The sequence below is a fragment of the Tenrec ecaudatus genome, chromosome 10 (genome assembly GCF_050624435.1).
Source record: "Tenrec ecaudatus isolate mTenEca1 chromosome 10, mTenEca1.hap1, whole genome shotgun sequence".
NCBI classification, from domain to species: Eukaryota; Metazoa; Chordata; class Mammalia; order Afrosoricida; family Tenrecidae; genus Tenrec; species Tenrec ecaudatus.
Window position 1 is genome coordinate 18,762,331 of NC_134539.1, and position 26,605 is coordinate 18,788,935.

The following is a 26,605-nucleotide window of genomic DNA, read 5'->3' on the forward strand; positions in this document are numbered from 1 at the left end:
ACAAGCAACACGCAGCAAAAACGGGGGATGCTCATAGACGGTGGTTGGCAGGAGCTCATTTTCCCTTGGGTTTTCAAAAAAGAAATGGGGGTTGAGGGTGGGGATGGGGGTGGGGGTTCTTTGTCTTCAACATGCTTTCCAGGGGCCTTCTCTTGAGCGCCCTGTTTTGATTTTGATTTAGAGCACGCACTTTGGCCTGAGGTCCCAGCCAGTATCACTGGGGAGCATGATGCGCTTGCTCTCCCTAGTGGCGCTGGGATGCAAAGCCAGCTTGGCTGCCGGCCTCCCACCTGTCTTTCCCCAGGTGTGCAACAGCAGTGGTCATGCCCTCGAGCAGTCCTTCTCCTTTCCCTTCAGCCAGAGCACCACATGCCTCTCCCTGGTGTGCAAAGATGCAGGACCTATGTCTCCACCCACTTTCCATTGCCCTTCACCACCACCACCACCACGACATTGCCAGCCCTAGAGATTCACACCGAGTCCTCTGAATAAAGAGGAACAGAATCAGTCCTCAAGTTCCCCTTCACAGGGAGAAATGCCCGACAGATTTGCCAAACCCTTTGAACCTCACACCTTAGGCCCTGCTCCAGGACAACCACAGTTGGGCCATCAGAGCAGCCAGGACGCCAATCAGTGTAGGCAAGGGAGCTAGCCACCCCCATGCCGCCCCACTTCCTGCTGCTGCAAGCTCCGGAGCAGCTCAAGCCTAAGGAGCCATCATGAGTGCAGTTGGCAGGTTATTTGGGGATTCTGAGAATGTTTCCTTTTTCCTCATATAAATTAGTGGCAATTGCTTCTTTTTATACCATTTTGGCTTATGAAATCTTTCATAGGAACGCTCTACCTTCTAATAGTGAGGGAAACCTGTGTGTATGATCTGTTGTTCTATATTTGTGTATATGTCTAATATTTATGTAAGGCAGTATTTGTTTTAAGGGATTGGCTCACAGTTGAGTCCAAAACCCATTGGCCAGGCAACAGACTTGAGATTCCTCCAGGTTTTGCCCCCAAATCTACAGGTCAGGTGATAGAGTGGCAGCACTCTGGCTTCATTGTCTGCTCGTTGACTTGAGGCAGAATGTACTTGAGGGAGAACTTCCTCTTGCTCTTAAGGTCTTCACTGGCTTGGAAGCCTATCCACCTTGTGGGGAGTCATCCTCCAGTTGACTTGCAGCCAACTGACTTCCTCGTGTGGAACTACGTCATACTGGAGGGTAGCCTAGTGTCCGACCAAACAACTGGGCACCAGAGCCTTGCCAAGTTGACAGAATGTGTTATCCACACCAGAACGTGTACATATCATAGGGACCAGATACCCAGAAGATGCCACTGAACCCTGATCAAGAAGCAGAGCTGCCAGTGGTTCCAGTGCTCTTGTCCACATTCCCTGTACTTGCCACCTAACAGCATCGAGTCACATGACCCATTTTTTGTTTGCATGTTTGTTACCTACAGACATGAAATCATATAGTATGTTTTGTGTCTTGCTCTCCTTATGCAATATTGTTTATTTTGTGAAGTTGTGGGTCATCTGCTTTCCTTGATGTAGATTTCCTACGTATACTTTTGTGTTTCCTCCAAAGACTTTGGGCCATCTCTTTCTACCTTGGCAAGTCCCCTTTTCCAGCCATCTCTGGGTTGTCATCTTTTAGCGCCTCTCCTCTTCCTGCCTCATCAGTGTCATTTTTAAAGGCAGAAGATCTGCAGGTATCAGGCATCATAAGATCCAAAACAAAAAAAAAATCATATCAATGTGAATGAGGGGGAGTGCAGAGTAGAGACGCAAAGCCTCTCTGGAGACAATTGGACATCCTCTTACAGAAGGGTCGCAAGGAAGAGATGAGACAGGGTGCAGTATAGCACCGAAGAAACATACACCTTTCCTCTAGTTCTTTAATGATTCCTCCCTCGACTATCATGACCCCTACCTTACAAATCGGCTGGACCAGAGCTTATACAGATAAGAGTTGGAAACACAGGGAATCCAGGACAGATAAACCCCTCAGGACCAATAATGAGAGTAGCAATACCAGGAGGGTAAAGGGAAAGTGGGGGGAAGGGGGAATGATCTACATATAACTCCCTCCCTGGGGAACGGACAACAGGAAAGTGGGTGAAGGGAGACAGCAATCAGTGTAAGACATGAAAAAAAAATAATGTATAAATTATCAAGGGTTCATGAGGAAGGAAAAAAATGAGTTGATACCAAGGGCTCAAGTAGAAAGAAAATGTTTAGAAAATAATGATAGCAACATATGTACAAATGTGCTTGACACAATGGATGTATATATGGATTGTGATAAGAGCTGTATGAGCCCCCAATAATTTTTTTTTAAGGCAGAAGATCTGGAGAAGGCTGAGAGGCCCAAGATGTCATTTCTTTTGGCCAAAGGAGATTGTAGACTCGGCTAAGCAGCCTCAGTGAAGGCCAGCCAAGAGGCCGCACATGCCTCCCGATTCACCTGCCTGTGTTTGGCTGATGACTGCCTTGTTCTTTCCAGGTGTACCTGAAGCTGAAGTCACTTGGTTCAAGAATAGAAGCAAACTGGCTTCCCCTCACCATCTGCACGAGGGCTCCTTGTTCCTGACGAACGTGTCCTCCTCAGACCAAGGCCTGTACTCCTGCAGGGCGGCCAATCTGCACGGGGAGCTGACCGAGAGCACCCAGCTGCTGCTCCTGGGTAAGCGCCTCAAGGCTGCCCACTGCTCATGGCCCCACAGGGGGGACTCTCTAACCCATGCCCCACCCTCTTCAACTGATCCAGTTAAGGACAGATAGGGGGTGTCCATCGCCTTTCACTTCTCCCCATATGAGAGCCTCAAACTAGAACGAACACAGACTCTGGAGCCCGGCAGGAGTAAACTTGAGCCCTTGGGCAAGTGACGCAGCTCTGCTGAGCCTCAGATGCAGACTGATCTCTGGATGTGGAGACCTAGAACATACAGATTTCTTCCATCCCCCCGGGGTTCGTGCCAATAGAGGTCACTAGATAAAGCCAGGACTCTGCCTTCTTTTCAGGTTCAGGACTTCTTTGAGAGTAACATACAAACTCTAGAATGCTTCTCTCATTAAAAAAAAATCATAGATTTAAATTTTTTATAGAATTTCACAATGATTATGGTCTCCTCTACCTAAAATCCGCACTCATTCTCCCAACCTAAGATCCCTGATTAAAATGCCAAACCAAAACCAAACCTGTGGCCATGCATTCAAGACCACAATCAAGTACTACAAGATCATGTAGTCACAGTCAAGTACTACAAGTGACTGCAGTCAAGTACTACAAGACCTTCCCCATCACATCTTTGCCTCAAGGAGTGGCCAGTGGATTCAAACCATTGACCTCTCACGTGGCAACCGAGTGCTTAGCCACGGCACCACCATGGCACCTTACTGTCAAACGAATGCGTCAGAACAACGGCACATGCTGGGACATCATCTGACGCCCCATGTTGCCCAGTACTGGCCAAGCCTTGTATTGTAGCAAGCTAATCCCCTTCCTGCCCGCTGGACTAGAGCCATTCAGCTTTTCTTCTCCACTGCATGTAGGGCTTGGGGTAGTGGAGTAGCAAAGCTTGTTTATCTTACTTTAAAAAAGTAAGGCAGTTATTGGAGCATTCGTGCTTACTCTCTTATCAAGCGCTTTCTTAGAATACTACTCAAACACAAACAAACAAAAAGAAGTATAAATAATTAAGACACCACACACATGTATACACATGCACACATTATGAAGCACCCCTGGAAAAATCTAAGTTTATACCTGTATTTTCACACCCCACCCAGCTGGGTTTTCGAGCCCTGCCCTCTCTGGTCTGAGACCAGCCCAGAGGATGCATAGGCCTCCAGATGTCTTAGGAAGCCTCAGGGCCCTGCCAGTCCAGTGCCCAAAGAGCGAATGCCTCACACTGTTTTCTGGTGCCTCCTGGTGGGCTCCCTCCCTACAAACCATTCCTCCAGCATGACCTGCTGTGAACAGAAGGATGTGTAGCTGCTGCTGTCGCTTGGGCAGTGAGGTGTCTACGTTCTGGGAGGTTCTTCTTACAGCACCCCAATTCTAATATGGTGTGATCAGGAGCACAGGGCCAGAGGAGCTGGACCTCTCCCCCTTAAACCATGGGAAAGCCACTACAGGCTTAGGTGTTGTGTTATCCGGGTTGACTAGAGAAACAGATTGATAGACACTTATAGATGTATAAGAAAGAGCTTTATATAAAGAGTAATTGTATATTAAGAAACCATCCCAGCCCCGCCCAGATCAAGTCCATAAATCTGAGATTAGCCCCTATGTCAGATACCAGTCTATAAACTCCTCTTCAAACTCAAGCAATACATGCAATGACACCAAATGTAGGAAGGCTAGAGGCCAGTGTGTCCAGTGGCAGTGGAAGCATCTCAGTGCTGGTGTGGGTCTCCACATGACTCCTCCAGCTCCGGGGCTCTGGTTCCATCAGCATAGCTCCAGGTGACTTGTCAACAGGAAGGTGTGGCAGAGAGAGAGGGAGGGAGCTATTTATCTCTCCAGCCTCAAAAGGAGGTCCTCAAGCTGTGACCTGATTGACAGGCTAGACTCCACCCCTTCCTCAAGGGGAAGAGTGCTTAACTGCCACAGGTGTGGAGCTTTTCAGACGGTGTCAGGACTCTATAAATGCATTTGGGCTTCCCCTGTCATCCATAGCCTTCTGCAAGCTGGATGTTTGCAATTTAAGATCTGATGCCATTCCCTCCTTGGGATTTGAATCAACATAACTTTAATATGGAAGTTTATATAAACCAAAAAAAGAATAAAATAAAATGGTTTGAATCACTGTATTGTGGGATTTGCTTTAGCACCTTGGTCTGGGATTGAACTTGTCATACCATATGCCTGGGTGAAATCTCAGGCTCCCTCTTATTTCCGATGTGTGATGGTATTTTGCAGTCAGAGGCAAGACAGGCAGAAGGTATGATTCTGAAGTAGACTGAGGCACCAGAGTGACTTCATTTCTTGTCACCCCATGCAACAATCTAGCAAGGAGTCTAGTTATAAGGGAGCCTCGCGGAGCTCGTGTGAGCAGTCCTAGTGGTGTGCTATTGGGTGAGTCTCTGACTGCTCGTCACAAGGGGAACAGAGCAGTCTGCCCCTGGGGATTCAGAGCCGTAGGAACCCTCTGGAGCAGTTATTGTCCACCTTCCTAAAGTCGCAACCCTTTCAGACACTTCCTCATGTGGTGGTGACCCCCAACCATAAAAGTATTTTCATTGCTACTTCATCACTGTCATTTTGCTATTGTTATGAATAGAGCAACCCTGTGAAAGGGTCTTTTGACCCCCAAAGGGATCACAACCCACAGGTTGAGAACCGCTGCTCTAGAGACTCCATATGAGTCAGAATGGGCTCCATTGCAGTGGATGGGAATCCTTATTGCAATAACCATCAATTACAAGAGCAGCATCCACCCCCGCCCCCCTTCTCCTTTCACCCCACCAGGTGCTCCTGAGGAAGGTGGGGAGCTGGCCTGGGGCAGAAGCAGTGTCTCAGGTGAAGCAGGAAGCCGGGGAAGGGCTTCCTTCGCCCTTCGAACAAAACCTGGGCTTACCCCTGGCCAGGCTCACTAGGTGCCTGTCTGTCTTTGTCCTGTGGCAATGATAGGCCGCTCTGGTCAGTCACTTGTAGCTCTGGTTGACTATGACCCTGATGCCGTCAGCCCTGACTCTGCAGGATGGTCAGGAGCACAGCACCCCACCGCCCGCCACCCCCTCTGGCTGTTCTGTTTATCTGGGTCTCGCGTGGCCATAAAAAATCCAGACCACAAACTCTGACATTTCGCAATGGACTCTGTGTCCTCACAGAAAAAGCCACACACAGTAACCTTTGAAATAAGAAATGCTTGTGGCACTCTGCCCTGAATAAAATGGTTTAAAAATCATAATAAAAATATAGGAATGCTTGTGGCATCTCTCTATCTATGGGGAAGATAAGGAAGCAGCCCCGCCCCTTTCAGGATGTTATAAGATATGCAAGGGGATACAGCAGGAAAGCCTGTGGCCCAGGCGTGGCGTAGAGCAAATAGGAAAGGAGTACTGGTGTCTTAAAAACCGCTCTTCTCAGAATGGAGTAGACGGCAACTGACGGCAATGAAACCCGAATGATTCATTGACCTACAGAGGTCTCGGGCCCAGTGTTGCCGTGCCATAAAGTGTGGGGAGCCTGAAGTTAACATGCCATGTGCCTGGTACTGGTCTTAGCATTTCAGGCATCAAGCATCCCGCTGGAAATTCATTAAGTCTCCGATAGAAGAGGGGGACACCCTTTCTCTATAGGAAAAATCCTCTTTAAAAAGTAACTCTGACGCAGTGTCTCACACACACTTGGACTGCTACCCGCCTCTCCCTCTCGCCCCGAGACAGCGTCCCGCGTTCTCCTGTCTGCTTCACTGTCTGCCTTCTTCCAGAGCCTCCCCGGGTCCCCACGCAGTTGGAAGACATCAGAGACTTGCTTTCAGCCACCGGACCGACCCTTCCCTCGGTGCTGACATCTCCTCTGGGAACACGGCTGGTCCTGGATCCCGGGAATTCCGCTCTCCTGGGTGAGTCCAAGCGCCGAAACACCGGGCAGCAATCCAGGGCCGGACAGGATTTATGGATGGGTGACTGCTTGCAGGTGGAAGGGAGGCAGCAGCAGTGGGGGGTGGCCAACAGGAAATCACTCAATTGCCTACAGAATCCAGACTCACCAGTGGAAACTTGGCTGACTTTCCATTTGAGGTGAGTGCCGTTCTCCGTCAGGATTCCTGCGTGGCCCCTTTCGGAGTCCTCTTGGGCTGTCGCCACAGACTCGGGCCTCTCAGGGAGACAGCCTCACGGGGATGAAGAGCTCCTGTTGTTCCCCATGCCAACTGTCCCTTTCTACTGCCCCATGGCCTCCCCTCGCCTAAACTAGAGCTCGAGCTAGAGGAAATGTCCAGATCAGCCAGAGCCTTGTGCCATAGCCAAGCCAGGCAAGTGTTTACTGACTGGACAAGCACAGTCTCCCTGGCCTTTGTCACTGGGTGATTGCCCACATGGCTGGTCCCCTCTGCTAGCAGGGAGTTATGCCTAGGGACCCCACTCCTGGGCCCTTGCACCAGAATCGTGGAGTGGCCAGAAGAGCCTCCACAGGGCCCCCGTGACCCGTGGAGACCGTGAGGGCCGAGGAGAACACATTTGCCTCCAAGGGGACCCATCACATGTCACTAAGAGTCGCCTGAAGTTTTGTTTTCCCTTGGCTCCAAGTGTAAGGAGTCTCGACCTCTGCTCCCCAGAAATGATCAAGGAAGGGGAGGCCCCGGTCCGCAGTCCTGCTCTTGATAACAGCACTGCGGCCGGGCCTGCCTCTGCAGCGTTAGATTCCAGAAAGACTGGGGTTTGCTTCCATTGTCATGTGAAACTGGCAGGGACTGCTGTCTGAGGAAGAAAACTTCTGCTCTCTCTCTCTCTCTCTTCTCCGAGATACACAACAAGGAGCTTTATTCCGTCTCCCATAACTTACAAAAACTTGGCATTGAGTTTTTCCACGTCGTGCTGATCAGAATGCATCAAAGTTTCAAATAACGTATTTTCCTTGGCTCCGACACGGTAGCTTTGTCCCCGGTGATATGTGTTAGCTGTGAACGTTTTCAGTTTAAACTCAGCAGGGTGAGAAATTAGCCTAACAATCAGAGGCCAGTTGCTGGTAGGGTGTACAGATATTGCTTATTTTCTCAAACATCAAAACTCTGCGAGGCTGCTCCCCGGCCATCCAGCATCCTGAAGAGGTTCACCTGCAGGATGAGGCCCCCGTGCCAATCCCGATACAGCCAATAAGTGGGGAGATTCCGGAGTATGGAGTTTCTTCCGCTGGTCATGGATTTGACTGGGGAAATCACAGGACTTTGTAGTTCTGTGGTCAGGGGACAGCAATGCAAGCTTGGTTCTCATGCAGAATTTCATGAGAGGAAGAGAAAAAGAGGGCGACTTTGGGTTTTGAAAGCCGCCCATCAGAGCTAACGCATCTCCGTTCAACCTTGAGGGTTGACGTTTCTAGTAAGTTGCGGCTGTTTAAGAAATGGCTTTGTTGGCTGTCAGACTTTGATTTGGCGATCTGATCATTGATTTCACTTCACCTCATTAATAGAACTTATAAAAAATAAAGTTGAACAGGCAATGCATGCAGGAGCCTATGTGAGCCCCATTTTCCATAACCGTGATGTCCAGCCTTGGGACGAATGAGTCCCTTGTTGCTTCCATACTTTCTGACTCTTTGCCTACGCTGTGGGAGGTTCACGCTTTGAGGTCTCCCAACCTAACTGAACGCATTGTGGCAGGCAAGACAGCTACTATTTCCTGTCCTTTTTATTACAGTTATCTTTTCTGAAAGGCCTCAACTGGGTCAGCTGCCTTCAAGGGCCACTGACGTAGCCCTTGAAAATTCATGTTGGCCCTCCTGGTGGCCCAGGTCTCAGCAGGACCCTGCAGGCTCCATTGTGGAGGCTTCCCCAGAGGAACCCATCTTTCCCGCAGCCATCTGTTGAGTATGAGTGTGGGCCACTGAGACCCAAGACTAATATTGCCCATAGTCTTATTGATAGGGTATTGGCACTGGTATATTTTAAATATCTCATTGTGTCCTAGGTGAAAGCTTACAGAGAAAACTAGGTTCCCATTCCCCCCATTGTATACAACCCACTCCACGACACTGGTTACATTTTGCGCCTGTGTTTACAGCCGCATTGTTTCCATTCTTTTTGTTTTGTTTCCATTCATTCATCTAGCTCCCCTTCCCCTTCAGAGCTTCTCGTCTTTGTTTTAGGGTAAATGTTGACCTTGGGTCTTATGTGGTTGAGGAATTTAAGGGAGCAGAGTCGTTTCAGGTGAGACTGTTCATGTTTTGGGCCACCTGTTACTTTGATGGAAAGTGACCACCACGAGTGGATTCTGTTTCAAATTCAACGGGTGTCATAGGATGGGGATAGTCTCACAGCTGCCCCTAGTTTCTGTCAGTCCAGTAAGCCTTTGTTACGACTTCAAGTTTTGCTCCGTATTTTTCTCTTACTCTAACGGGGACCTTGAATTTTTCTTGGATCAGAAGGTCCAGCAGTGGTAGCCAGGCACCGTCTACATTTTTCATCTCAGGGTAGAAGGAGCTGCAGTTCCTTTAGTCTTTGCTTCCTCCCTCCTCCTTTTCTCCCAGCAGGAAGAGGCCCACAGTTTTTATCAGATGGCTGCCTCCACACTTTTCAGGCTCTTCTCAAAAATCAGGATGTAGAACAGCATCTTTATAAACTGGTTTCCAATCGGCCTACTGGTCCCCCCGAGATTACAGTCCTGAGCCTTCACACCCAATTGTGCAGTGCTCTAAAATGATTGGATCTGTCTAGGAAGTTGCCTTAATTAGGAGGTTTCCTTAACTCTGTCCCTAATGTGCCCTATTACATACGAGGGGTTCAAAAAGTTTGTGTAAAGTTGAATTAAAAGATACATATGCATATTGCTATACTTACATGTGCTTTCCTTTACCCATTTAAGCATAAATGTCTATGTAACCACACATGTGTCTCATTCATTCTTGTTATTACTGCAAATGCACTGATTTGTGAAAATACAACCTTATTGCAACTTTTATTATAAGGACATCTTCATGTTAGAACAATTAAAAATAGAGAAGCAAACAGAAGAAAATGCAAATTATCTGTAACTACCTAGTCCAAAAGCTACCATGTAAAACTCTACATATCTTTTGTCTAAAGTGAATCATAATCTACATATCTAGTAACTTTTTCTATGCAGTGATAGTATAAAACAAATATCTTTATATGTCTCTAAATAGTCTTCTAAAATTTCTTTTTTGAATGACAACATTGGATCTTAATTCTCTAATATTGGGCTCTAAGGTTCTCTGCAAGCTTTTGCTATTATAAAGAATTATATAGTGAATATTCTTATTTCTATATCTTACACACCCCCTTTGCTTACAATCAGTTCCTAGATGTTGAATTATTGTGTCAAAAACTTTGTATGTTCTTAGGGTTTGCTATATGCGGTGAAATTAACCTCCAAAACGTTGGACCTGTTTATATACCAATAGCACTGTATGAGAAATGCTTTTTTTAAAATCATTTTATTGGGGCTCATAAAACTCTTATCACAAACCACACATATATCAATTGTGTAAAGCACCTTATACATTCGTTGTCCTCATCTTTCTCAAAACTCTCCGCTTTAGTTCCTGGAATCAGCTCTTCATTTTCCTTTACCCCTTCCCCTCCATCCCCACTCCACCCCCCATGAAGCCTTGATAATTTATAAATTATTACTTTATCTTATCTTACACTGCCCAGTGTCTCCCTTCACCCACTTTTATTTTGTCCATCCCCTAGGGAGGAGGTTATATGTAGATCCTTGTGATCGCTTCCCCCTTTCTACCCGCCCTTCCCTCCCGGTATCGCCACTCTCACCGCTGGTCCTGAAGGGTTCATCTGTCCTGGATTCCCTGTGTTTCCAGTTTCTATATGTACCGCTGTGCATCCTCTGGTCTAAGCAGGTTTGCAAGGTAGAATTGGGATCATGATAGTTGGGGGGAGGAAGCGTTTAAGAACTAGAGGAAGGTTGTGAGTTTCATTATTGCTACACTGAACCCTGAGTGAGTCATCTCCTCCCCACTACCCCTCTGCAAGGGATGTCCAGTTGTCTACAGATGGGCATTGGGTCCCCATCATGTACTCTCGTCATTCACGATGATATGATTTTTCCCCTGCCTTTGTTGCTTGAAACCTGGTCCCCTCGGCCCTTCATGATCACACATGGTGTGCTGCTTCCATGTGGGCTTTGTTGCTTCTGGGCTAGATGGACGCTTGTTTACTTTCAAGCCTTTAAGACCCCAGATGCTATATCTCTCAATAGCCAGGCACCATCAGCCTTCTTCACCACACTTACTTATGCACACATTCGTCTTTAGTGTTTATGTGGGGAAGGTGATCCCACAATGATGGTTTTTGTTCTTTGGTGTCTGCTACCTGATCCTTCAACACCTCGTGATCACACAGGCTGGTGTGCTTCTTCTCTGGGGGAGAGAGCCTTCTGTCCCAGTATCTTATCAACGCTAGATGTGACCAACACTTTTAATACTCACCATGTGAAATGGAGTATAGACAAGACCCAGAAAATTGTATCCATTTATTTTTATTCTTGTGATTAAGTGATTTTCAATCATTTTGATGTGTAATGTATCAGTAATGTAAGAAGCCCTGGTGGTGAAGTCAGTTATACATGGAATTGCTTTCCCCAAAGTCAGTAGTGTAACCCTACCAGCCACTCCACAGGTGAAAGATGTGACTTCCTGTCCCCATTAAGATTGATAGCCTTAGAAAAACAAAGAGGTCTTTCTCTTCTATCGGGTTGCTGGGAGTCAGAAATGATTCTACAATAGTGAGTTTCAGTAATTTTTATTCTTTTATGAATTTCCCATTCATGTCCTTTATTAATTTTCGGATAGCTATATGTCTTCTTTGTGAGATACAAAGATAATATATTTCTATATATGTTTGACATCTATTTCACGTGTTTTACCAGCTTTACCGAGACAGATTGGCATAATGTAAATACCATAGATATTCTGGAGAAACCACCATGACCATGATCATGAGCATGTCCCTTGTCTCCCAAAGCTGCCCCTTCTCCTTGTCACAGAGCCTTTCTCTGGGGTGTTCTTCTGAAAGCTTTACATTTCCAGGGTCCACATTTAGACCTCTGAGCCATTTTGGATTAACGTTTGTAAATGGTGCAAGGAATGGATTGAAGTTCACTTTTAGGCATGTGGACACCCAGTTTGTTCCAGGATCATTTATTGAAGGGTGTGTCCATTCTCCGCGAATTGGCCTTTGTACTTTGGCGGTGACTCGGTTGTCCCTGTGTGTTTCTGAACTTGCTCTACTCTCTCATTTGTCTAGACACACATCAACACCACAAGACTCGATGCCCTAGTAGTAATGAGGCTATCTTTCTAACTAATGGGAAAAGGCATATTTTCTACCCTGTTTGATTTGGGGCACGAAGCTGGGCCATCTCTCAGGGAGCGCTGTGTCCTGTCGTGAAAGCCACTGCTGAGTGTGTTGTCATTTTTCGGTTGTTTGAGGTGGGAGTGTAAATTCAATCGGTTACTCTGTCTTGGCCAGAAACCAACGTGCATGTATGTGATATGTGTGTATGGAAAGTTAGCCGCCATCCAGTTCACCCTGCCTCATGGCAGTTGGTGTGTGTCAGAGCAGGACTGGGCACCACAGAGTTTCCATTAACTGGTTCCCCCCAGAACTAGCTCATCAACCTGTTCTTCCAAGGGGCTGCTAGGTGGCTTAAAACTGCAACCGTTTAACTACGAGCCATGCATTTAGATATAACATGCTTGTTTGGCATGAAATACATTTTTCCCCTTCTAAGCTGATACTTAGAAGCAATGTTCCAGAATGATCTTGTCATTCCTTTTAAAGGAGAATCTAGTCCAAGGATTGGTAAACTTTGACCCTTGGGACAAATCTAGCTTACCACTTGTCTTTGTAAGTAAAGTTGTACTGGAGCATGATCGCACCCATTCGCTCAGCTCACTATTGCCCAGTGCTGCTGTCACTGTGCAGTGGCTAAGGTGAGCATCTGTGACAGGCCACATGGCCCACTGGCCTGAAACAGTCCTCGACGACCCCGAGCTAGTCCTTCATTATACACAAAGGATGCTGTGGCCTGCGGTGACAAGTCTGCTGGTCCACGGTCACATGCCTTTTCTGACCGAGGACCACACTCTTTCCATGGGATCACTGTGGCCTTGGCAGTTACTGGCTGAGGCTTTCTTAGGGAGAGAAAAAAGAGCCTGGAAAGAAGCAGAAGAGAGGAGGGGGAGAGAAAATCCCAGTGACAAGAGAATCAGGCGTGGCTTAAGGAAAGCAGGTCCATGCCATGGCCCAGCATACCTCCGTTAGGTTCAGCACGTGGCAGAGCAGTGGTTCTCAGCCTGTGAGTCACGACCCCTTTGGGGGTCAAGCGACCCTTTCACAGGGGGCACCCGATTCCTAACAGTAGCAAAATTATAGTGATGAGACAGCAATGAAAATAATGTTATGGTTGGGGGGTCACCGCCACATGAGCTGAGGCGTTGGGAAGGTTGAGAACCACTGTGGTAGAGGGCCTTACAGAATGTGCACACAGGCTCTGGCCTGCCCCCTGGATTCAGCCACAGACTCTCCTTTGTGAGGGGCGCAGTGGGGCAAGCTCTGACGCCCCAGTCAGAGGGCCTTCTCACGACAGCTCTGCTGGAGACACATGTCATGCTAGCCCCACACGGAGCCAAATGACACAAGCCTTTTCTCATGCCTTGTGATTTACCAAGAGGAAGGCGGGCCGGCCTTCAAAGCTGAGTGTGCAGAGGGAAAGCTTCCCATGAAAGAAGTCATTGTGCCTGCTCCTCCTCCCCAGTGGGGGCTCCAGGGTCACAGCCAACACACACAGTAGCTGCTCGGCAGCATCAACACGCTCCCTGGGGCCCGCGGCCTGGCTGACCCGGGGCAGCTCCACTCCTCAGAGCCTCCCGGGCCCCCCGAAGGCGGCAGTGAGGCCCAGGCCCCCCACCCCACAGGGGCCCGAAGCGTGCTTTGGGACCATCTGACACAGGTGACTGGGCATCTTCGCCTCTGCCCACTTGAAGTGCTGAGCATTGCAGAAGCCAACTGGCCTGAGATGCCATTACCGATGTCTCCGCTCCAAGTAACGGTGACCCAAACATCCTGCTAAAAGGTGAGAAAGTACGTGTTGCCCCCAGTTAACTGGGCTACTCCTGCAACATGGCAGCATACTGCTGAGGGAGCAATGGCCGGCACCGCCGGGACTGAACCCAGAGTCCAAAGGTGAAGAAGGTTTCCAGCAGAATGTGGGCCCAAGTCCCTCAAAGCCTATCAGGAAACAGAATAGAAAATATGCACGTAGCTCAGAAAAGAACGCGGTTAACAGTACGTTCAAAGTTGAAAACCCTAAGCAGGGAGTTTCCCCCAGGCGAGCGTGCCTGCTCGGTCCGTGAACATGGCGCTGTGCCCAGGGCGGGACGCACAGTCCATCCAAGCTCAAACCCACAGCCACTGAGGGCGTGCCAACTCAGAGTGACCCAGGGACAGGGCCACACTGCCCCTGTGTGTTTCTGAGACAGCAGCTCTGCCCAGGAGGAGACACCCTCCTCTTTCCCCTGCAGAGAGCCCCCCGACCGTGAGCCCAGCCCTCCCACACGCCTGCAGCCACGAAGAACGTATTGCGCATCTCCTAGACACCAGGCATGGTTCCCAACACCGAGGCCGCAGTCAAGAACAGCGTACGCGCACCCACCCCGGTAGAGAGAGTGGGATACCCCTTTGCCTACCCCTTTGCCACCGGTAGAGAGAGTGGGATAAAGAGGGGAGGTACTCAGGGCCATGTGACGGAGTAGCTCCCCTGGTCTGAGCTGTCGGCGGGGTGTCGATGAGGAAGGGCTCTTTGCGCTGAGATTGGAAGACTGGCTAAAAGTTCGCCGGAACAAGAAGCACAAAGAGGATCTTAAAGGAGGAACTGGAAAAACGCCGGATCCTGTAGCCAGAAAACAAAGCATTTGCCGAACCGCCACAGTCAGGAACGCTAAGGAGTGAGTCACCTGAGACAAGGCTGGAGGCGGAGGGGGAAGCAAATGGCTGGCGCCCAGTAAGCCAGGCCCCATGCCTGCCGTTCCCAGACATCCAACGGGAAGTCTTCGAATCGTCTGAAAGCCAGAGCGGAGCAGGGGCTGCTGGGGGGTTTCGGAAGTTTGTGCTGGATTCTAGAGGAAGTAAGAGGGGTAGAGTATGCCTTTTAAGAGGCTGCTGGGGGACTCCAGGCAAGAGAGGACTGGCGGTGGCTTAGGCTAGAGCGGTAGAGAGAATGGACGGAGCAAGATGGATCTAGGGATACGTTGGGTACAGTCGAGAGCATCGCCAAATAGACTCAGGTGGGACAGGAGCCATCACCCAGTGTGACCAACCGATTCTCAAAAGCATTTGTTGCTCCAGCACTGAGTTTTGCCCTAAGTTTCATGCTGAAACGTGTGTACCTGCAACGTGCAAGATTGTCACACAAAATGGAAACCTGTCCTCCTGGCTCATTTCCTGAACTCATGCCTGCTTTGGGTGCTCGGCCCTGGGTCCTTCTCCCAGCCCTCGAGGGGCTCAGAAGCAGGAGAGAGAAAGTCAACAAGGAGTGTGACAAGGTCGTAGAGAGTTACGAAGGAATCTGAGGAGGACAGAGGACTGGTCCCCGGTGGAGGGGACATCTGGGAGAGGAACTCCCAGAGCCTGGAGCTCAGTCTCGACGGGGAGTGAGATTTCTCTGAGCACGGAGGCCTCCCACGCCCATTTATTGTGCTCCTCTGGAAGCCGGGCACAGCAGAGAAGAAACAATAAGAATGTCTCATCTCCTCGTGCTTCCGTGGTGCTAGGCGAAGTGGAAAATATAAGCTGGAGGGAGACGCCTGCCACGCAGAAGCAGCAGCAGGGGCAGTTTGGGTGGTGTGTCTGTGAGGAGGGGGCTGCATTTTGAAGTTAGCAGGTAGGGAAGGACCCCCGAGACAGGAGTCCTTGAGCATGAAGGTGAGCGCTGGAGCCCTGCAGATGTCTGCCCGAGGAGAGGATCCCTGCGGAGGAAGAGCCAGTGGCAGGCTCTTCAGGCAGCAGGGACATGCTGAGCACAACAAAGAAGCAATATAGCCGGAGTGGAACAGCCACCACGGGGGAGGAGCTAAGGTCATGGAGGTAACCAAAACAAGCACATTGTGTAAGGCCTTATAAACAGACACGTTAAAATAACAGCGAGGGGGAAAATCTATAAATGCTGACATTTATAAACAGGCTCGATATTGCAGTGAGCATCCCAGGCTTTCCCGGCATTCGTTAAGGGGCAGACAGAAGTGATTTCTTTTATTGGAAACCATGTGGCCAACTGAACATATCCTCGTATATCTGACTCTAGTAAAACGGAGCTTATCAAGCTGGCTCTGGGACAAGCCAATATTACTGATTTAATTTGACTCACATGTGTTGGGCACCTGCTCCGTCTACCTGGCCCTGAGCTGGGCTTCCCCAGGCACATGTCTGGCCTCTGCCTTCATCTTGTCAAAGTTCCCCCTTGCACGGTGAGTAACCTAGGAAAGTTTGGGTGGGGGAGTGATGTTTACCTGGGACCATATAAGCTCAAGTATCAGAATTTTATTTGTGTTTTCAGTGATGCTCAGGGATTGAATGAACTTTAAAAGTCACTTCTCCATTGTTTCTACAACCGATGAAGAAGGTGCTGTGTGAAGAGTGGTTTATTGTCTCGTCCCTATTGTGGCCTGGCCCCCAAAGCCTCTTGACCACTCAGACCTGACCTTTGCAGCCAAGCGTCTGTCCTTGTCCCAGGTCCACCCATCCCTCCATTCATGTCCAGCTTCTCCCGAGCCCTTACCGTGGCCCTGCACGCTGTGACATCTTGACGTGGAATATCATGGCACGCTCCCTCCTCAGCGTCTCAGAGTACAGTCAGGCATTTCTGTGAGGCCTGCTTGGAGACCCCCAATCTAACCCCCAACCGTCCTTCGCGTGCTGACCTCCTGAGGCACTTGACCCAGCCAGACCAGGGCGAGGCAAACATTCTCTGTCAAGAGCCAGAGAGTAAATATTTTAGGCTTCGGGATCCATATGGTTTCCATCACAGCTGCTCAGCGCCACCGAACTTACAGTGTGAGAGTGACCATCGAAAACAAGTAAACAAGTGGGCACGGCTGCGCTCCACCCCATCCCCCCAAAAAACAACACTATATTTGCCAAGCGGGGCCAGATGTGGCTCTTAGACTATAGTTTGCTAGCTCCTGCTGTAAGCCACGAATGTAACCCTCAGCCTCCTCGTATTCATGGTGTTGCCCATTTGTGTCTGTCTCCCTGCTCGCTCAGGGCTGTGCCCTTGGCGGGGAAGAAGCTGCATCGGCAGGACCAAGTAGCCCAGGCTTGGCCTCACCCACGTCCTGACTCATTTCCATCTTGCGTTTCTATTGTGAGCAGCTTCATCCGCTGCCCCACACCCTCTACCCGCCCTCGCACCGACAGACCGGGCCCATCTCCAGGTTCTCCCTTAACAGCCTGGAGCAGGATACATCCGGAGTCCCTGTCGGAGACAACAGGGACTGAACAGGCTGAGAGCGACCTAGGCCACAGCTGGTGGTAAGCCAGTTTCCGTCGTGATAGCTGGAAAGACAGAGGTCATCATGACTTCCGCTCCCAGGCTGAGGAGGGATCAGCAAGTTCTGTGCAGCTGGTCGAAGGTCAGGTAAAAATCCACCGGTGATGAGGGGCCGCCCATCTGAAATTGACTGGGAAGCAAGCTCCCAATGCGTAGGAAGGGCTTGAAAGCTCTCTCTGGGCAGGGGTGGGGGTGGGGGACGGTGCGCATCCTTGATGGGAAGAAGGCATTGATCTTGATCCTTTCAAAGAGATAGAAACTGGCATCTGTTTCCTCATTTATCCTGGAAGGCTGGGCTTTGATATCTTAAGGAAAAAGCTTTTGACAAGTGACTGAAGTTTACCCACAGAGAGAATATGCATTGCTTTAAAGATCAGCATTCTCCGGTTGTTTAAGGCCTGTGTTTATACACTATTGTCTTTCTGGCTTTCTTTTTTTAATCTCTAAAGACCAAAGCAGAGACAAGAGTCCCCATAGGGACAACAGGCAGCGTGGCAGTGCTGCGCGTAAACCTAAGGCAGCATTTCCAAGGGCAGCAAAGAGGAAGCCCCGGGAAGGAAGCAAGAAACCCAGGGGTTCTCTTGGAGAGAAGGGCACCATCCATAAATTTCAAAGACACCAGAGCGCTAAGTGACATATAAAATAGTTGGACACAGAATGCAGGGCAGTAAATCTCCCTCCCCCGCCTCCACTCCAAGCCACAGCCAGCATCCAGGCATGCGCCTATTTTAAGACTCCGGATAACCAGGAAATGGGGACCTTGAGAAACCTCACTCTCACTTGCTCCTGCCCTTTCCTGGCACTAGGACACAGTTCCCAGGCCCATGTGCCTGCCTCACCCTGCCCACCAGCAATGCCAGGAAGGAGGCTGGAGTCGCTGACGCAGACAGGGACTGAAACTCTGTCAGTGGGAAAATAAGGAACTCTACACGCTCCCTAATAAATCCTTCCTCCACCCGGAGACAGCCCTGGTGGCCGAGCAGTGCTGGGTGGCAGTCTTACAGCAGCATGTGAACCCGGAGGCAGCACAGCAGAGAAGGCAGCGGTCTGGCCTCATGCCTGGGGCTGTGACGGGCTCGGATCCCAAGAAGACAGGGAATGAGTGGTGGTTCTCAGCCTGGGGGTCGCTACCCCTTTGGTCGAACGACCCTTCCACACGAGTCACCCGATTCATGACAGTAGCAAAATGACAGTTGTGAAGTAGCAGGGAAAATCATTTTATGGCTGGGGAGTCCCCACCACATGAGGAACTGTATGAAAGGGCCACGACATGAGGAAGGGTGAGAACCACTGCTCCAGAAGAGCACTCCCCTCCCGGCCTTTATCTGTGCCCGATACCCAGGCCGTGGACTCCACTAGAGTGTAGCTTAGAGACTCCCTCCGGGAGGAGCCCGATTCAGTGTCTGCTACAAAGTGGCTGTGGAGGTGTGTGGACGCCTAGCTTCTGTAGCAGGTCTGTGAGAGCGAGGACGAACCTCAGCAAGATGGACTACCACGGCAGGCCCAGACGTGAGGATTGGAAGGATGCCGCAGGGTTGTGCAGGGTTTCGCTCTGTCGTCCGTGGGTCCCTCTGAGTCAGAGCAGACTGATGGCACCCCCGCCAACCGCAGGAGCAGCAGCAATCCCCTCCCTGTTGAATTTTTGGACCGTTCCATTTTCCTTTGCAATCACACCTAGATTACACCCATAACCTGGGTGCAGTGGGTCGATTCCGGCTCCTGGTGGCTGCATGTGTCCGGGTAGAACTGCCCCCAGGGTTACAGAAGCAGACTGCAGTGGGGGCAGTTCCCACTGCTGCGCTTCAGGGAGCCATCCAGCACTTCCTCTGTGCACCCTCGAATCTGGAGCGTCTCTACTCTTCTCCACTGCGGTTTCCTGCAGCTCTGCCCCTCCGAGTGCAGGGTGCGATCTCCAGGGTCCTTTTCCATGTCAGTTTCTGGTGGGCCAGCCCTTCAGGAACCAGGTACCTGTGGCAGTGATGGTTCCGCCTGGGTTGATCTCTGGGTAGGAGCCCCTCACCACGAGCACCCTTATCTAATCAGACAAGATGAGCACTTGATAAGAAGGCAGGTAGACGAGGCTAAGCTCACTGCCATCCAGTTGAGGAGGACTGACAGCGACAGGGTAGCGCTCTCCTCCTGGATTTCCAGGACTGTAACTCTTCGAGGGAGTAGAAAGCCCTGTCTTTCTCCAGAGGAGCGGCTAGTGGTTTCGAACTTCAGGCCTTGCAAACCGCAGCCCAATACATGACACCTACTCCAGCAGGGCTCCTATAAGGGGAGGGGGGATGGAAATATGAGGGGAGCCATCAAAAGTTCACGGAAAAGCTCCGTTTCCTTTCCATTCCATTTTCCATGAACGTTTGAAGTCCCTTCATAAAAGGAGAGTACTCTGTGCCTGCTTAGTAAGTTCGTCATAAAACACTGAAGGTCCTTTCCTCTTGTAGACCTTCTGTCGCCATTTGTGCATAGAACCCCCCACCTTAGCACCGTTGACCTGCATGTTACAGCATCGTGGCCTGGAGTGCCAGCTCTGGCCCCACCTCCTGCTAGCTCAGGTGCATGACTTTGGACAAGTTCTCTCTCTGCTTTTTGCTATCAAATGGAGGCAAATGTGTACACGGGGACTTTGAACTGTGTGTGTTGGGGGTGGTGGTGTTAAAAGATCATGTAATTTCTCTGCCCGGAGCCATAGACCTTATTGACTAGAGTGAAAGGGGTCTTGGCACATAGGGAATACTCGACTAATGTCAGTCCTCCATGTGGACATGGTTTGCGACTGCCCCAGCCCTCCCTGTCTTCAAGTGGGCACGGCCCCTGGATGAGAGAAGCCAGATTCAGGATCCTGCCCACCTAGCCTGCGTGTGCCCACTCTATAGTGTCTGGGTTTCTTTATTTGCTAGTTAGGTGGGGTTTTTTTGTAAGACTCCCCTTAAAAATTCCAGACTGTTCCAGCAAAATTAATCAAGAGAAAAGAAAGGGAAATTTTTCCCCCACCATCGAGCTAAACGGATGAAAGCGCCCAGGTGTTTGAGTCGATCCTGAGCCCTGCTCGGGTCACGTAACCTTTACGATTTTCCTTTCTCATCATGAAAGGAAATAACTTGCCTCTAAGGACTGATTGGAGAATCAAAGGAGATTGCGTAAAGATACAAAGCATTTGTGAAAACCAGAGCACTACATAAATTTTCATTGTTACCTGGTTCGGGGCTAGAAGCAACTTACAAACAGTCCCATGGATTATAGTTGAAACATGTCTGTAAAATAGCATGGCTACTTAAAAGAATGTTTTAAATTTTTTTTTAATTTAAGGAATTTCTACAGCAAATTTCTCGGTAGCCGAAGCAGTAAATAAAACAGGAGAGAGGAGAGAGACTTCTGCCTACTGTGCCTTTGGAGGTTTGGGGGCTGAGCGACGTGAGCGTGCCGAACAGCCGCACTGCGGGCGATGGCTCAGCCAGGAGCACAGAGATACTTTTCCACGTGTGCCCTGACTTCTCAGGGGCTTCCCTATTCTGCACCACCTCCGTTCTCACGTGAGGGTCTTTTATATCTCAACGTCTATAACACCATCCTTTCCATCTTTTATTTCTCCTCAGATTTTGGGAAAGCCATCCTTAAACTCCCCTCTGCACCAGCACTGTCCTAGGACAGCTAGACTGCACTCCCCAGACATCGTGTAGTCGATCTCATGTCCCGCCAACTCACGGTTAGACACCCACCCACTCTGGGATGCGTGTGGGATGTGGCTTTGAACAGGGCTGTGCCGTGCCTGGAAGTTCAATGAGAGAGAGAGCAGCCAGGAGGAGGGTGGGGGCGCCATCTTTGCTGTGCATATCAGAAGGCGAGGTCATTTCTTTGGGCCCCAAATGCTTCTCTGGACTCAGGCATCTGGCAAGACAACACACACAGGCTTCTCTCTCTTGATACCACTTCAAAGAGTCACACTTTGGACACAATAGTCCCTGCCAGGTTCCAGAAGGGGCCGTGAATGAATTCACCATCTTATCTCCTTGGCAACAAGAGTCAAGCAAGCTCATTATTTCTGAGCAGGCTCTGCCAGCTAAGAAATGGAGGAGTCTGTATCACCATGGACTCCCCCATTAAAAGTTTCTCCTCAAAACGAAGTTTTGGGGAGTGAGACTTGCTCTACCACCTACCTCTCCGAGATAGAGTATTAGAGGTGAGTGATGGAAAGAGTCTGAGTGCTGAAACAGATGGAGACTGATTCCCAGGTCACATTTCCAGAGTCCAAGCAAACAAATATCACCACCGTTGGCCTGACCTACCGCGAGCCCCATGTGCTTTCTGAGACTGGATGGGCCAGGGCAGAAAAACACCAGCAGATGAGTCACCAAGACCCTTTTTAGCTGGAGCTTGTCTGACAATGTTCATCCTTTACGAATGTCCCTCTGGCCTGAGTCTGTGGATGTCCTTGACAAAAATCTCTCTCCCAACATGTTTATGAAAAAAATTTTAAAAATCCAACTCGGCCCGTGTATTCTTTATAGGGTTTTTAATGATGCCAAAATTCACTCTGCTCACTCTCCCCGCCCTTCTCCTCTTTGAGCAACGAGAAGGTGTTGTCTTCAGCTGTATACACCGTGTTGCCAAGGCCCGTGGAATGAGAGCCTCAAACGGTACGCTCTCACATCCGATCACTTAGGACGCATCTCCCTGAATGTCTGCCAGTTGTCCAATAATGTTCTTAAAAGCAGAAGCAGCAATTCTAGAAGCTCAGGTCTGTTGAGTTTTCCTCTCACTCTCTTGCCTTCTGTGGTCTGGAACAGTCCTGCAGTCACCCCTTCACTTTCATATCCTTCACAATGTTGAAGTCGGACTCTTGTTGGTAGGGGTCGTCAGGTCAGCTCATCTAGTGACCAACAGAAGCCTGTGTCCAGCCCTCGTCAGGTCAGCTCATCTAGTGACCAACAGAAGCCTGTGTACAGCACTGCCCAGTCTAGCACCATCACCAGAGTCGAGTTACAATTGAGTCCCTTGTCGCAGCTGCTGTGTCGATCTATCTCATCTCCCTCATTTTCAGTGACCCTCCACCAAACACAGCACCCCTTTCCAGGGGCTGGTCCTAAGTCTCTCCACCTTCACTGAAGTGTTTGTTTTTACCAGTTTTATTGGTACATAGTCCATTATTCATACAGTTCATTAGTCCAATCCTGTTAAGAGTTATACAAGAAGAGCATTTCCACAATCAATTTTAGAATATTTTCTTCTTTTTTATACTCATTGTTATTATCCATACTCACTTCAAAGGAACCTCTGGCTGTACTGCTTCTAGACCAGATGTCTTTGTTCTTCTGGCAGTCCAAGGTATTTCCTATATGCCTCGCTGACACACATAATTCAAAAACATCCATTTTCCACGGTATTTCTTATTCATTGTCCACCTTGCAGATGCATCTGAGGCCCTTGAAAATACCATGGCTTAGGTCAGGCGCACTTCCTTAGTCCTCAGTGACATCTTTGCTCTGTACCACTTGTAATAAGTCTCGTGCAGTGCGGTGCATTACAGCCTGGGAGTTCTCACCAATTGCTTCCATGAGCACTGATTGTAGAACCAAATGAAATTATATCCTTGACAACTTCCATCGTTTCTCCGTTTATCATTTGAAGGGAGAAGCCTGTGATTTTAAAAGACCTTGCTCAGTTTGGATTGGTCTGATGTGTCCTCGGATTCAGTTCACATTGCCTACCTCTGACAAGAGCATCATGGACATGCCCTGTGCTTTTCACGGGCTCCCAAAAATGTAGCCACATGTTCCATCACACCGTGACTGCTTGTGGTAACTTTGGTCACTTAGTTAAAGCAGTGTTGCCCGGGTTTTCCCATTGAAAAGTTCTCTTTCCCTCATAGTCAGCAACTGGCATCAGGAGGAACTTTGAGTCTATGCAAATATCCCAATCCTCATTGAACTTATTACATTCACTCATTCATTCATTTCTATTTGTCTGACTTTGTGGATCCCTCACTTATGCAGTGGGCTATCCTGTCGGTACCTTCTGGTACGCCAGGTATTCCAGGCTCATCTTGCCCTCTCCCTTCCCTAACCCTGGCGAGTAGTATTTAGAAATCAAGGTCTGAATGGCTGGCCTGGTCATTGCCATTGGAACATCCCTGTTCTCCGTGCACAAAAAGAAGAGATGTATATGTGCACATGCACACACACACCAAGATAATTCTCAGAACATTTATTTATAGGGAGCCTCGACTCTTTCCTATCCTATTCTTACCCAGCACCATTGGAATTGTTTTCCTTCCCTTCCACACTGTAATGATGCGGCTTTCCCTGCCCTTATAAGGTATTTACTCAGTTAATCAAGTCCTCTGTCTATAACCAAACTCTTAACACCGCTGATCTCCTACTCCCATGTAGACACAGTCTACTCAGCTGGCTTGGCTTGGCTTGGCTTGGCTTGGCTTGGCTTGGCTTGGCTTGGCTTGGCTAGGGGTGACTTGCATGACTTGGTTTGGTTAAGCCTAAAGTTGACTCCCTAGTCTGTGTTCTGGGCCAAGCTAGGAAGTACTGTCGTGTTCTAGATTTCTGATTTTGAATAAGAGATTGCTGGATGAATGTAAAAACTGCAAAGAATTGATTTTGCTAAATGATGGTGTTGGCAAATAATATTAAATGTGCCATGGACTGCCAGAGAACAAACCCATTTGTCTTGAAAGAAGTACAATCAGAGCAGTCCTTGGAAACAAAGACGGTGAGCGTTTGTCGCACTTTGGGACTTGTTATCAGGAGGGACTAGTCCCTAGACAAGGGCATCCTGGTGGGTCAATGAGAGGCTCGTCAAAGAGGAAATCCTCCAGTGAGAGGCATCAATACAGTGGCTGCCGCAGCGGGTCAAACATGGGGACCCCTGAGAGGCTGATGCAGGACCGAGCAGTGTTCCATCCGGTTGTGCGTAGGATCCTGGTGAATCCAAAGTGACTTGACAGCAACTAGCAGCAGCATCCCGCTCTCCTTCCCACGGCCTCTGTCTAGTGTGGGGTTGTGAGCCTGAGCCAAGGAGCCCAGGGGGCAGTATCAGCTGCCTGGTGTATGCACCTATGTGAAAGAACCCACAACTTTCCTCCTGCTCTCAAAGAAATGTGCGAACCAGCCAAGGTAACTAGTGGCTGTATCTCAAAGAGTAAAAACAGATGCATTCTTGTTAGTAATCAAAAATACTAGTAAAATTGAGATCAGGCTGTAAAAATGAAAAATCCGTTTGAAAGTTAGTTTCCTGTGGCTGCAATAACAGATTATCACACACTTCATAGCCTAAACTAACACAAATGTGTTCCCTTTCAAATCTCGGGGTCAGAAGTCTGAAGCAGGTAAAGTCAGCTGAGGTGCATGCCTTCTGGAGCAGCGGTTCTCAACCTGTGGGTCACGACCCCTCTAGGGGCTGAATGACACTTTCACAGGGGTTGCCCGACTCATAACAGTAGCAAAATGACACTGATGAAGTAGCAACGAAAATAATGTTATGGTTGGGGGGGCACCACAACATGAGGAGCTGTGTGAAAGGGTCGCGGCGTTAGGAAGGTGGAGAACCCCTGTTCTGGAAGCTCTGGGGAGAGATCCATTTCCGGGCTTTCTCCTACTCTGAGAAGCCACTACAGAGGCCCTGGTGGTTTAGGGGTTAAACATTCAGCTGCTACCGGAACGGCTAGGGGTTCAAACCCACCAGCCATCCTATGGGAGAACGAGCTGGCGGTCTGCTGCTGTAGCGTTCACAGCCGTGGAAACCCTGTCGCCCATCCTGCTCAGCTCTATTGAGTTGTTGGGAATTGGTTTAGCAGCCACCTACATTTCTTGGTCTGTGGCCCCCTCTTCACCTTCAAAGCCAATGCCATGGCATCCTCATAACTTTTCCTGACTCTGACCGGCCTTCCTCCTCCTAAGAATCCTGATGATGATGTTTGACCTACCGATAGGATTCAAAATAACCTCTCAGCTCAGGTGAGTTATATAGCCACATCTAAATTTCCTTTGTCATGTAAGATAGCAGATGTGCAGATTATAGGGATCGGAATCTGGTTATCTTTTCATTCTGCCTGTCAACCACTACATGCAAGAACTAGATGTACTATCAACTATTGGTGCCCAGAACATAAACAGGCAAAACTGTTTTGAAGGACAATTTGGGAGCAGGTACCAGTGATATTCATCGGTAGAGCAACACAATTTCAATTGTGTCACCTGAAGAGGCAGCTAGAGGTTCACAGAGAGGTGTGTGCTAGGAAATTCACTGTAGCATAGTGTGTATATATACCAGGAAACCTTGGAAACAGCCTGATGTCAATACAAAGAGGATTAATAACATGAAAGATTCTGACATGCCCAGAGAGAGAACCTTCAGCAGCGACTTAAAAGGATAGTGTCGAGCTACATGCATTCATGAGCCTGCCGAAGATGTAGCGATGCATCTGATGTATCCCACACATGCACTTATGTACACATACATGACTAAGAAACACCATACAAGGTCGTTATCTCTGCGGAGTGTGGAACCTGAGGAGCTGTTTTGCTTGTCTACGTCTCATAATTGTTTTAGTCTACAGCGAGCGTGCATTACGATTCTTTAAAGCGCCAATGGAGCCGATTGGTTAGTAGCAGTAGTGAATCGCCTTGGCCCGTGGCTCTTGCCTGAGCTGGCAGTCCCTCTGCACAGGCTTTCGGCAGCTCTACAGGTTCTACTACGCTGTTTGTCCTCAGCACACAGGACCTCGCCTGATCTCATAGGCTAGACCAGGGCCTTGGGCCAAGTCTCACTCACCACCTATTTTTATAAATAAGGTTTTATTGGACGATAGCCACGCCCAGTTACTGACGTAATGTTGATGGTTGCTTTCAAGTTACCCTAGCAGAGTAGTGCGATTGTAACAGAAACTGGATGGCTGGCAAACCTAAACTATTTACTATCTGGCCCTTCGCAAAGCCAAGCACCCACCCTTCCTCTAGCCTTTGTTACCGACAACCATGATGAAAGTCGCTGCTGCTTCCTTTTTAAGAAAGTCTTCGAACACAGTGTCACACAGCAATATGGGAGCACTTGATACCACTGGCTAAGCAGGTTACCAACATCAAGGTCAGCCCCTTGGAACCACCAGTGGCTCCACAGGAGAAGAGGAGGCTTTGAGTCCTGGAAGAGCTACAGGCTCCAGGCCCACCAGGGAGGGTCGGCTGCAGCTCACAGGTCGCAATCAGTCGGAACCAACAAGTGAGCATCGTCCATCTGACTGTAAACATTTTTCTTTTTTAAAAAATCATTTTACTGGAGACTCGTACAACTCATCACAATCCACATATACATACATAGTGTCAAACACATTTGTACATTTGTTGC

General features: G+C 49.1%; 1 protein-coding gene across 2 annotated transcripts in view; it reads left to right on the plus strand.

Moving 5' to 3' along the window:
- The window catches only part of ADAMTSL1 (ADAMTS like 1), a 394,101-nt gene that overhangs the window by 336,960 nt on the left and 30,536 nt on the right, over nucleotides 1-26,605 (plus strand). For both annotated transcript variants that reach the window (XM_075559969.1, XM_075559968.1), the window contains exons 22-23: nucleotides 2,502-2,681; nucleotides 6,436-6,570. In XM_075559969.1, the coding sequence (XP_075416084.1) occupies nucleotides 2,502-2,681; nucleotides 6,436-6,570 (315 nt within the window). The remainder of the gene's footprint in view (nucleotides 1-2,501; nucleotides 2,682-6,435; nucleotides 6,571-26,605) is intronic.